The sequence below is a fragment of the Rattus norvegicus genome, chromosome X, assembly GCF_021556685.1.
Source record: "Rattus norvegicus strain SHRSP/BbbUtx chromosome X, alternate assembly SHRSP_T2T, whole genome shotgun sequence".
NCBI lineage: Eukaryota > Metazoa > Chordata > Mammalia > Rodentia > Muridae > Rattus > Rattus norvegicus.
In genome coordinates, this window is record NC_141554.1 from 142,001,379 (window position 1) to 142,013,706 (window position 12,328).

The 12,328-nt window shown below is 43.1% G+C and overlaps 1 protein-coding gene across 2 annotated transcripts in view; it reads left to right on the forward strand.

Moving 5' to 3' along the window:
* Positions 1 to 8,975, forward strand: part of Etdc (embryonic testis differentiation homolog C) — a 79,083-nt gene extending 70,108 nt beyond the window's left edge. For both annotated transcript variants that reach the window (XM_087601021.1, XM_087601020.1), the window contains exon 2: positions 8,628 to 8,975. In XM_087601021.1, coding sequence (XP_087457147.1) covers positions 8,668 to 8,850 — 183 coding nt within the window. In that variant the 5' untranslated portion in view covers positions 8,628 to 8,667 and the 3' untranslated portion in view covers positions 8,851 to 8,975. The remainder of the gene's footprint in view (positions 1 to 8,627) is intronic.
* The last annotated feature ends 3,353 nt before the right edge of the window (positions 8,976 to 12,328 follow it).

Genomic DNA, 12,328 nt, shown 5'->3' on the forward strand with positions numbered 1-12,328 from the left:
CTAGGCCTGCCTCTATGAACAGTACCAGGTGCCGGTGATCACTGAAGTTAACCTGTGATAGTGGCTCTGAGTTCCTTGTCTCATGTCAATGAAAGGGGAAGATGCAGACTCTTGCAGGACTATGCAAAGCAGAAAAGGACTTTATTAGGAAGAGTTATTTAAGAAGTAAAAGATGGCGGGAGAGTTAGATAATTCCTTGAAGTAGAATGAGTTTCCAAGAAAAGAAAAGTCACCAAGCTCCTTGGTCTAGGGATTTTTACAGGACTGTGGTAGAAACTGGACAAAGGTTGTGGTAATCTCTGCTAAGATCGGCTAATTCTGTGGGCTATCATAGACCAAGCTAGTGCAGGACCCTTATGCTCTCTGCATGTCATCATAGCCCAATTTCTGTTCAGATACTGCCCATCTTATTAGGAGTAGTTGGAGTCCCTCCTATTCATCATTGAGTAGCTTTGTTAATTATTGATCCTGGCTGTATGATAATTGTTAGTCATTGTCCAACTTTACTACTCTCTAAATTCGGAGGTGTCTTGTATTATACTAAGTTCTTTTTGGTCTCACATTTACAAAACTAGCTTGGGGCTTTACCTCAGCAGAAAGTTAACTCTATCAAAGCTGCCAAGATGCAGCTCCGCTGTTTCTTGGCTACATCATATTTGGCTCCTCAACTATGGGGGTATAAGGTGCCCTCTTAAGCAGAAGCTTTTTAGAAGCCATCCTGGTACCTTCTAGAGAGTCTGCATTGTGTTTGTTTTCTCTTGCAGTTACAGAATTAAGAGGCAGTTCAAAAAATCTCAAACATGGCAGGCAGGATCAGGGAGAATCTCAGACATAGCAGGTAAAGTGAACAGATGAAAATACCTTTATTAAAGGTGAAAAGGCATACACACACATGCGTTCACCCACTCACAGACAGACTTGTACACACATACCCAAACAGACATAGAGACCTCCCCTGAAAAGTAGGGGGTGCTGAGGAGGCTGAAGTCAGACCTTTCCTGGAGGCCTGTGGGTTGCAAGGATCTTTAGTAGTCTTGAATGTAAGGCCTTTCCCCGTAATTTAGAGTTGGCCAATGTAAATGAACAAAGAGAAGCTGGTAGGCCCACTGGTAGGCAAATGTGTCATGGTCCAGCCTGGACTAGTTTGCCGGTAGGGACCCTATGACAGGAGAAGATGCCTACCAGGCTTTTGTTTTAAGCTGCCAAGCCTTTGTTTCCATGAGGAGGGTGAGGAAGAAGACAGAAGTTTGTCATCTTGATTATCTACCTGTGGCCCTTTTCCTGTCAGCTCATCAGGGATCTAAATCCAAGTTCCTCAATTCTTACTTCCAGTTTCATCTGTTATAACAAAAAAATAAAGCTGGGTGGTTATTGTCCACACCATTTATCCCAGCACCTGAGAGACAGAGGCAGGTGGGTCTCTGAGTTCAAGGCCAGCATGGTCTCAGCTGAGACTACAGAGTGGGTTCCAGGACAGTCAGGGATATACAGAGAAACCCTGTCTTGAATCCACCCCCAGAAGAAGAAAAAAGAGGAGGGGGGAAGGGGAAGGGGGAGAGGGAGGGGGAGAGGGAGAGGGAGAGGGAGAGGGAGAGGGAGAGGGAGAGGGAGAGGGAGAGGGAGAGGGAGAAGGAGAAGGAGAAGGAGAAGAAGAGACTATTGTTCCTCAAGGACTTTCGGGTCTAGGGAGTAAACTGGTCTTCTATCACTGGCCCAAAGCCCTGTCCTTCCTCTTATCTGTTTAGCTTGGCTATGTCAGACCCAAGTATAAGCCTTCTTATTTAGTGCAGTGGTTTGAAGAAGAATGTCTCCTGTAAGCTCATATATTGAATGTTTGCTTCTCAGTTGATGGGCTCTTTAGTATTAATTGAGTGGCATGGTCTTGGAGGAGATGTGTTACCAGGGGGTAGGTTTTGAGGTTTCCAAAACCCCACCAGGTCCAATCTCTCTCTCTCTCTCTCTCTCTCTCTCTCTCTCTCTCTCTCTCTCTCTCAGATCAGGATATAAGTTCTCAGCTATTGCTCTAGAGCCTGCCTGCCACCTCTCTCCCCAGCATGATGATCATGACTAATTCTCTGAAACTGTAAGCAAGCAAGCCTCCAATTCAACGCTTTCGTCTATAAGTTGTCTTTGTCAGATTGTCTCCTCACAGCAATAGAACAGTAGCTAAAATATTCATCTTCCTCATGTTCCAGGCCGCGCCATGTTATCCCATAATCCTCATTTTAATTGCAGCTTCTATCTTCACGTCAACACAAATGAGCAACTTGAGGCTTTTACCATGAGCTTTCTTCCCTCATCTATTGAGAGTGAGCTCCTGCGTCATAACCTCACAGCTCCTGTCATCACTGTTTCCTGACTTTCTAAGCATCCCAAAGACAAGGGGAGAACTGTGGGGCTAACTATACCTTCAAAAGATTACCTTTGATATGAATTATTATTAGTACCATATGGGTCATCAGAGACTGGCATTGGATCTGGAAGAATCCATTAAGGTGGAAATAGTTTTTCATACCAGCACATTTCTCTCAATTGCTCTTAAAGCGTCTCAGATGTTAGGGATCAGGGGGACACTGAGATGGATTGTTTGGTTATAAGAAGTTTATTACAAAAAATTATTGCCCAGGCAGAGTGACACACACGCATGTTAATTCCAGCACTTGAGAGACAGAGACAGGCATAGTTCTGTGTGATCAAAGCCAGCCTGGTATACATAGTGAGTCCCAGGCCACTCAGGACTACATAGTAAGACTCTGTCTCAAAAAATAAGTAAGTTATTGATGCTCTGGACAGACAGAAAAACAGCTTGTCAGAGGCTTTTAGGAGCAGAAATGGAAGTCTCTTATAACACTATGAGCATGGGAGGGGTGGTTTTAGAACTTGGAACCTGCACCTAGACTCTGATGCTCAAGCAGGAGGCAGAAAGGGGATGAGGGGCAGACTGTGTAACCACCAACACTCTCTTTCTGGGAAACTCATTTCCCCCGATGAGAAAGCCAGATGGTTAGTCTGGTAGCTAACCATCCACAGACAATGCCTCAGTGGAGTGCTTATTCATAACTGTGAGAGAAGAAGGACCTCTGTAGTTATTATGGCCTGTGTAGCAGTTTGGGCTGGATTCTAACATTATATTCCTGTGGCTATCAGTCAATTTCACAAGTAATTATGGGAGGACAGAACACAGAGGTCCAATCTAAGTCCACTCATATAACAAGTACATTCAGTTTCCTCCCCATCATTTAAGACACACCTTTATGCTATTTGAGTCACAAAATCATGTAACTGATAGATTCCTGGGGGACCCAGGAAGTGATAGTAACCCATACCTTTAATCTCAGCACTTGAAAGATAGGAGCAGACAGACCTCTGAGTTCAGGGCAGCCTGGTCTACAGAGTGAGTTTCAGGACAGCCAGGGCTAAACAAAGAAACCCTATCTCAAAAATCAAAACAAACCTAAAAAGAACCCATCCCCGTGAGGCTCTTGAAAGTTGTGAGAAATCATTGAGGGATGAGTGTACCATGAAACACTATTTCACAAGACACAGTAGATAAGGTCTTGTAGGCCAAGACCTGGGATGTGAAGAATAAGACAGGGGTTCAGGGATGACACAATCTGGACACCCCCAAGTCCACTCTTCTTCTCATTCCTGTCTACTCAAGTAGTAGATTTCTACACAACAGAGTTATGATGAGAGTTAACAACTGAGACATCTTGGTCAGGAAGTAAGGATTCAGAACATGGCTTCTAGACCACAGGAAGCCATATGTTAGCAGAGGCCCACATTCACCTCTAATACATTACCACCAATAACATAGGTATCTTAGGTGAGGAGTGTGCATCTAGGGGTTCCACCAAGTTTGTTCCATGAGACAGATAAAAGAATTGTGCATCCTTAAAATAAGACCCATGCAGAAACAGCTATGTCAAGGACTAGAGGGAGGTTATAGCCACTAACAAGAAAGTGAAGAGACAGGTGGAGCTCTCAAGGACTGCAGATGCAGGCAGGGACTGGGAAAGCAGCTGCTGCTAGAAAGCAAAAGCCACAGGAGTTCCTGGGAGCCACTGACACAGAACAAGTGGCTATTACCCCAAAGTGAAAACTACAGTAGGAGCTCATGGAACCGTAGACACAGAAGGTGGAGAAGCACCAACCAGAAAGAGAAATAAGAACAAAATCAGCAAATTGTATTAGGACAGAAATACATCTCCCAACAAGGGAACGGGGAGAGCCCCAGAGATGGGAATCTTCCTGAAGGCTCTGTGTTGGACTCCTTCTTGGTTCCCTGGGACTAAGGAGCAACCTCTCTTAAGGGGCCAGTCCCTGTTCTCTAAATTAGTTCCAGTTCCCCCGATGCTCCTCTATTCCCCTCTCTCAGAGGTCAGGGATTGACTCCCACTGCCATTGGAGATGGGGGCACTGCTGATTTCAGACTACATGCCTGTAGTGGCCTTCCAGTGGGGCTCCTGGTCTCCATGCATTTCTCCACCATTTCATTCCCCATTGGCTACCAGAGCAGACACATTAAAAGACAAACCAGATGCTTAAATCGTTCCAAATTCTTTATTTAAAAAAAACTACTTCATTATTTATATACTTGTGTGTCTGTGTGTAGATAACCTTGGAGTAGAGATAGCCTTAAGTGGGAGTAACAGGCAGTTATGGGATGGCTGACAAGGGTACTAGGAACTAAATTTAGGTCCTCTTTAAGACCATCAATCCCCTCTAACTGCTGTCCCATCTCTCCAGCCACCAATCTCCGTAATCCATTTCAAACTAAATGTGAGCTCTCTATTGAGCCTGGCAGGCCTGTGTGGCCAGGGATATGCCTGCTTCTCTAATGCATCGCCACATCTTACTTGGCATATGCAGCTTCCTACAAGACCCCTGCTCCTCTCAGTCCTTTGTGCTACTCTGTAGTTTCTAAAGTTTCTCTGTGGTCTGAAACTAAAGCATTAGCACTACCAAATTTCTTAGAAATCTTCAAATTCTCAAAATAGCTCCAGATCTAGCTTTGGATATGATGTGGCCATCTGTTAGAGGAAACTTTCAGGGTAGGTTCCTGACTTGGTTAAGGTTTTACTGCTGTGAACAGACACCATGACCAAGGCAACTCTTATAAGGACAACATTTAATTGGGGCTGGCTTACAGGTTCAGAGGTTCAGTCCATTATCATCAAGGCAGGAGCATGGCAGTGTCCAGGCAGGCATGGTGCAGGAGGAGCTAATAGTCTGATAGAAGAAGGCTGGCTCTCACGGGGCTAGGAGGTTGGTCTCATTGCTCACCCTCACAGTGGCATACTTCCTCCAACAAGACCACACCTCCTAATGGTGCCACTCCCTGGGCCAAGCATGTTCAAACCACCACAGTTCCCTTTTTCATCCTACAAGCATTCTGAGCATAAGCCAAGGCTAGCCAAAAGTAACAGGGGGTTAAATAGTTACAGCAAGATATCCTTTAGCAATGACAATGGAGATGTCTCCCACAGGGTCTCCCTCGCCATATACTCCAACTGCATACAAGGTAACTAGCTAGATTTTTCTAACTAGGTTCCTATCCCTTCAAGGATTCCCCGTCATTTCCTGCATGCCCTAGGTTGACTTAACAGCTACTCTGACTGCAAAGCTCCGTTATGTTACACTGTTACTAAACACATTTGCAAGAATGAGTGGCCAGAGATTACATGTCTGCAGCCATTGGGTAGTACCTAGTTGGGACTGGACTATATGGGGCATGTGAATAAACAAAAATAAAACAAGGGGAAATGAAAACACACCATATTAAACTCAAGGAGAGAAAATCCAGCTTCCAGTTTAATGGCTCCATTCATGGAATGATTTGTTGATCCACATCATCTTTATCATTTTCTCACCATATTATATGGTATTTTGGCAAAAGCCAATTACAGCCTGGTGGTGTTGTATCAGTAAGTATAGCTATTCTCATGTCTTTAGCCACCAAGCATTAAATGTTGTCTTTTTAAGAGTTGCTTTGGTCATGGAGTCTGTTCACAGCACTAAATCCCTAACTAAGACAGCCAGTAAGATAAGTTTTACTCTGGGACAATCATTTTCCTGTCCTCTTCAACATGACTTTAGAATATAGCCATCCAAGGGCACACACATTCATGAGTAAAATGAGATAGTTTATTTTCTGATGAATTGCCTTACATGAGAATGCAATTGAGTATTTTGCAGGGGAGTAATTTGTGTAGCATGTATAGCATATGTGTGCTGATGGGAATTGTACAATTTTGCTGTAATTACTAGATTCTAATGATTATGTTCCATTATGCTAATGCTTCTGAAATAAGTTTATCAAGCATTTTTATGCTATGTATGTCAACAGTTGGTGGATCTATGATGATTAACCTTGGTTGTCAACTTGACTATATTATCAAGCATTTTTATGCTATGTATGTCAACAGTTGGTGGATCTATGATGATTAACCTTGGTTGTCAACTTGACTATATCTACCATTAGCTAAAACCAAAATGTCTGGGCACATCTGTGGGGGATTTGTTTCTTAAATAGATCATTTGAAGTGAGAAGACCCACTGGATCTTTGAGATGGGAAGATAGACCTTTAATCCAGATCTTTTGAGGCAGGAAGATCCACCTTTAATCTGGGCCACACACTCTGCTGGCAGCCTATATTAAAGACATAGAAGAAGGAAACTTGTTCTCTTCCTTTGTCAGCTAGCTCTTACTTTGGCTAGCAAGTGCATTCCTTCACTAGCCTTAAAGCTTACTTTTTAGGTTCCTGGCCTATACTGAAGACCAGCTGAAACATGCAGATCAGGAACTGAATGACTATTAGATTGTTGAACCCATCGTTGGTAGACAGCCACTGTTGGACTAGCTAGACCACAACCTGAAATGCATTCTAATAAATGACCTTTGTATATATTATGATTATTTAGAGAACCCCAACCAATACTAACTGAGACCTGGGCCCCTCTATTAGGCATCTGGGTTTAAACTCCCTCAGTTTTCACATGAACTGAGATGTTCAGTGTGGGGCCAGAAAGAAAAGAAATTCTTTTCATTTCCTCCAGAGGGCAGCACGATCAAAAAAATTGTCCTCACCATAAACCCTCCAATGGCCTGCTAGAATTCAGGCCCTCCTACAGACAATACCCAGCTGGGTCAAACATCAATGCTAACTAACAGCATAGTTGTTATAGATTAGAGACATGGAAAACACTACATTGTGGCCATTGTGACTACTCATGGCCAACATTTTAATAATGAAACAACCCACTGTAAACTGTATAAACTGTGTACTATAAACCATGTAAGATGGGGAGGGCTAAGGACCTAGAGAGATGACTAAAGACCTAAAAGTGCTTGCTGCTCTTGCAGAGAACCAAAATTCAGTTCTCAGCATACACTTCTGAAGGCTCGAAAACTGGAAGACTAGCCCCAGGGTATCTGATGCACTCCCCTGGCCTCTGTGGGCACTTGCAGAGGTGTGTGTGTGTGTGTGTGTGTGTGTGTGTGTGTGTGTGTGTGTGTGTTGGCATCTGTGGGCACTTGCACGTGTGTGTGTGTGTGTGTTGGCGTCTGTGGGCACTTGCGCGCGCGCGTGAGTGTGTGTGTGTGTGTGTGTGTGTGTGTGTGTGTGTGTGGTTAATGCTTTGGTAATGTCTGGTGTCTGTAACAGCTCTTTCTGCTTACTGTAGTCAGCCACAAAGCGGGAGCAGTGGTCAGTGGTTTTATCATAAAACTGTTTCTTTGAGGGTTCTAAGTCCATTGTGCATCATAACTCTTGTAAGAACTGACCAATCAGTATCTAAGATGCAGAGAAGGCAGGTATCTTATGCCTTGTGCAACCAGCTCATTTCTTATAGAGATGCTACAGTGGTCTGAGAGATTAAAGTCTACAAACCAGTAACATTGGGTACTTTTTGTTGTTTCATCATCAAACTCATCTGACGAGTAAGTCCTGATCATGTTGAGTACTGGAGAGGAGGATGATAGTTTTGTGTTTAAGCTGATAAGAGAAACTTTCCTGTAGAAAGTGTCCAAGGTATGATCATCACAAACTTTCTAGACTATGCCTTCTAAGTCCATATCCTGGTCTCAGCACTCAGGATACCTGGTTTTGGTATAATTTAGAGTTGTGTCCTGATTTCTTGGTTAACCTTCTTTTTCTCTAGATGTCAACTAAATGAAGCAGCAGAATCCTGGGAATTCCATCCCTTTCTTCTTGAAATCCGTGTACTGGTTTCTCTGTAACTTTACCGTGACAGATGCAAAATGAAAGGAGTACATTCCCCCCTGCTTTTCTATAACTTGCAACAAAAGGAAATGTAGCAGTTAGCATGTGGCCCAAGGGTTTCATTTCGAAAAGGGAGTTGAGGGCTAGCAAGATCACACAACCAGTTGCTGCAAAAACTAATGAACTGAGTTCAATCCCTGAAAGCCATATGAGGTTGTCCTGTGACTTCCATAGGTACTCTGCCCCCCCCCACACACACGAACACAGTCCTTTAAAAAGAAACAGTATTTGACTATGACATGTAGCATTCATGTGTGAGAAACTGACAGACAAAACAGGGAGGAGCATTATTAAAGAGGCCTCTGGGTTGACCTGATGATGTGGCTTCATCTTCTTTTTCAGGCATTCTCTGTTGCCTTGAGGCTATTGGATAATACCAGACATGGATAAAGAAAATCCAGAAGCAGTACAAAGCCCACCAGAACGGAACATCGAGGTGGTCCCACCTAAAGAGCCAAAATGGCAGAAGCCCTCCAATAACATTCTTATCTATTTGATTGACAGGCAGCTGGGGAGACCCAGAAATGATATGGATTTGTTTGAGTGGGCTTGGACACTAAAATGAAGTGTCACCTCCAGAATAGAGTGGCCAAAATTCATGTTTATGTATAGGTGAAACACATGTTTTAAAAACAAGTAAAATAACTAGCCACTCTCATGTTTGATCCATTAAATGAGTCTTTATTGCAATTACTTTTGGTACATTGTGTGTTTCTTGTCTGGGCCTTCTTTGGTTGCATTGGGAAGGATATTGTATCCATCTTGATATTCTTCTTGTAGGATCTCATGAAGAAAGGATGGTGAGGTTGCATTGCAGATCACATCTGAAGTATAATTATGTATGCGTAACTCTCCAGCACATAGCTATTCAGTACTAAAGATTCTCCTCCCTATCCATTTTACAGAGATAATTCACTGCATCCCACTGGAAAACCCAACAGATTGCCCTGGTGAAATGGCACACTGGTGAGAACAAAGCAGTGCTAGGTTGGGATTTTAGAATACATGCCATCTAGAGCTGATCATTATTCCCAGAGATTCAGACTACAAAGCATGGGAAGGAATTCCTTTGACTAAAGGACATATAGCTTATAACGATGTAGTCCCATACAAACAGTTCTCTCCGCTAATGGGTGCGCTAAGCAAATCATATCCACTCTGAGAAACTCAGAATGGGAATTGTGTAAGAAATTGGGCATTAACAAATGACAAATTGTGGAGAACTACACTTCAGCATCTGTCTAGACTATAACATTTTTTGGAGAGCAAAGGGTAGGTATAGGTGTTATCATAGAAACCTTCTATGTCCCCCTTTGTCAACTATTGAGTCATAGTCATCAATACAAGAGTAGCTTCTTTGTCCTTGACAGTCAGCAAGAGCATGGTTTATGGATTTGCTCATGGTTGCTGGTGACAGCACAGACCACAGACATCCACATGCTCTCAACTATCTGGTGGGGGTCACAAGTGAGTAAGGACTCGTTTTTATTTAGGGGCTGCTGACTGGGAGTTTGATCGTGCTTCAGGGAGTATCTGAGCAACCCAAATTGGACTTGGTATTTTTCTTCTCCTTTTTTGTGGGGGGAAGCTACAAAGGTTGGAGGGCAGACCTGAGAGGACTGGGAGGTGAGTGTAATTGAGATGCATTATGTGAAATACTCAAATAGTCAATAAAAATACTATGTTAGAAAAATGACAAATCATAATTATGTTTATTCATTTATACATATATGTAGCAATGGCTAAGGAGAGGAGGTAGTGATTTGTGCAGGGTATAGGAACAGAAGAGCAGGCATGGTAGGAGGGAGGAGAGGGAAGTAGAAATGATGTTATTATATTTTAATTAAAATTAAAAAAAAAAGAAATGATAGATGGGAGGGTTTGGAATGATGGCTCAGTGGTTAAGAGCACTTGCTGTTCTTCCAGAAGACCTGTGTTTGATTCACAGCACCCAGGTCAGGTGGTTCACAACTGCCTGTAACATTAGACCCAAGAGATCTGAAACTGTCTAGGCTCAGCACTTGTGTGCACACACACAACACGCATACACACAAAGTCTCCCCTGTATATATCTCCATGCTAGAGGATTATTTTTACCTTCTCCTCCCTTCTAGCCTTTCCATGTTTGTTCCTTGTGTCTACACCCTCTCAAATTCACCCTCTCCTCCTCTTTAATCATACACATGAATGAATAAATGTCAATTATGTATATGTATGTATGTTAAAAACGGGAAAAAATGACAACAGGAAACAGAAGACCAAGAACTGGATTGAATGAGGGTATGGGCAAGCCTAAAATGATGAGAAATGTCAGAAGGTTCCACCATTAAAATGAAAACACATTTTAACATCACTCCAATTATTTCAAGTGACATTTGAAAGCCGAATGTGTTGCTGTGAACTTTTTATCTTAGCATTTTTCAGGTTGAGGTCAGGGGGACATTGTGCTTCTTGCCAGCCTAGCCTTTATTGTGGAAACCAGACTTTAAAAAAAAAAAAGAGTTCCAAGCCCAGCAGTGTTGGTATACTCCTTTAATCCCAACACTTGGGAGGCATAGGCAGACAGATTTCTGAGTTTAAGGCTAGCATGGTCTACAAGAATGATTTGTGGGATAGCCAGGTCTACACAGAGAAACATTGTCTCAAAAAAAAAACCCACCACCAACTGAACAAACAAAAAAAAAGAATGAAAGGAAGGAAGGAAGGAGGGAAGGAAGGAAGGAAGGAAGGAAGGAAGGAAGGAAGGAAGGAAGGAAAAGAAAGGACTCCCAGAAGCTTCCTACTTTCATGACCCCCTCCTCCTGTGTACAGCACTTCTCTGCCTCGTGCTGGCTCTTTTCCTGTGCCTACATCCCGGTGGCAATTATTCTTCTCCCATCTATACTAGTCTCTTCTGGATCCTTATCATGTATCACAACTTAACCTCTCTGTGAGATTTTCCATTCCTGCCCTTTATCTGCCTGTACTCTGATTGTGCAGTGACAAAACAAGTTCTAATCTATCCTCAGAGATGCATGTCCAACTAGGGACAGTGTGTAGAACATACTCGAGTATTCCTGTGCCTGTGACACTGGCTGGAGAGGCTCAGTCAAAGCCTCACTATGAGGGAAAGGAGGAAGAGTTGAGGCTGAGGAAGTGGGAGAGGGAGGAGACAAATGAAAACCAGAGACCAGAGAACAAGCCTCCTCCACCTTAAGGTTGTCCAGGGCACAAAGACTGCATTTATTTTTATTTTCCAAATCACATTTATTTGTGTATATGGTGGCCGGAGCATGGACATTGCTACACAGGAGAACTTGCATGAGACTCCCTAGAATGCTTTGAGTCAAAAATGGTGCCAATTGTAAAGGGGCACTCCATTATGCCATATCTAAGAGCTGCTCAGCATTGGGAAAACAAAAATAAAAATAGTCTTCAAATGGAGAGAGATGGGTGCTTTGTCAGTGATGAGTTCTTGTGGTGGATTGAGGTGTCTTGGAAGGTGTTGGGGGAAGCTAGAAGTGAACAACTGTGTGGATATTTGTGTTCACAAACCATCCTGTACATGGACAGTACCAATCTCAGCATCCTAGTTGCAATATTGTTCTTAATTATTGCATGGTACTGTTGAAAATCTAGGAAAGCCGATAAAGATAAATTCAGATATATTTCAGCTGCATGCCCATCTGCAATTATTACTTTACAATTTCAAGTTAAACCGATTCAGCCTGAATAATGTTACCTGTGTGTGTTTTACAGGGCTAACCTTTCAGCACTGGATAACCAATTGATTTGCCCTGGGAAAAATCGCTTCTCCCACATCTTCCATTGATTCTCTCTGTGTATCCCTGACTGTCCTAGAACTTACTCTTTTTTTTTTCAGAGCTGGGGACCGAACCCAGGGCCTTGCGCTTGCTAGGCAAGCGCTCTACCACTGAGCTAAATCCACCAACCCCCTAGAACTCACTCTTTAGACAAGGCTGGCCTCACTCACAGAGATCTGTCTGCCTGTGCTTCTGCCTCTGCCTCTGCCTCTGCCTCTGCCTCTGCCTCTGCCTCTGCCT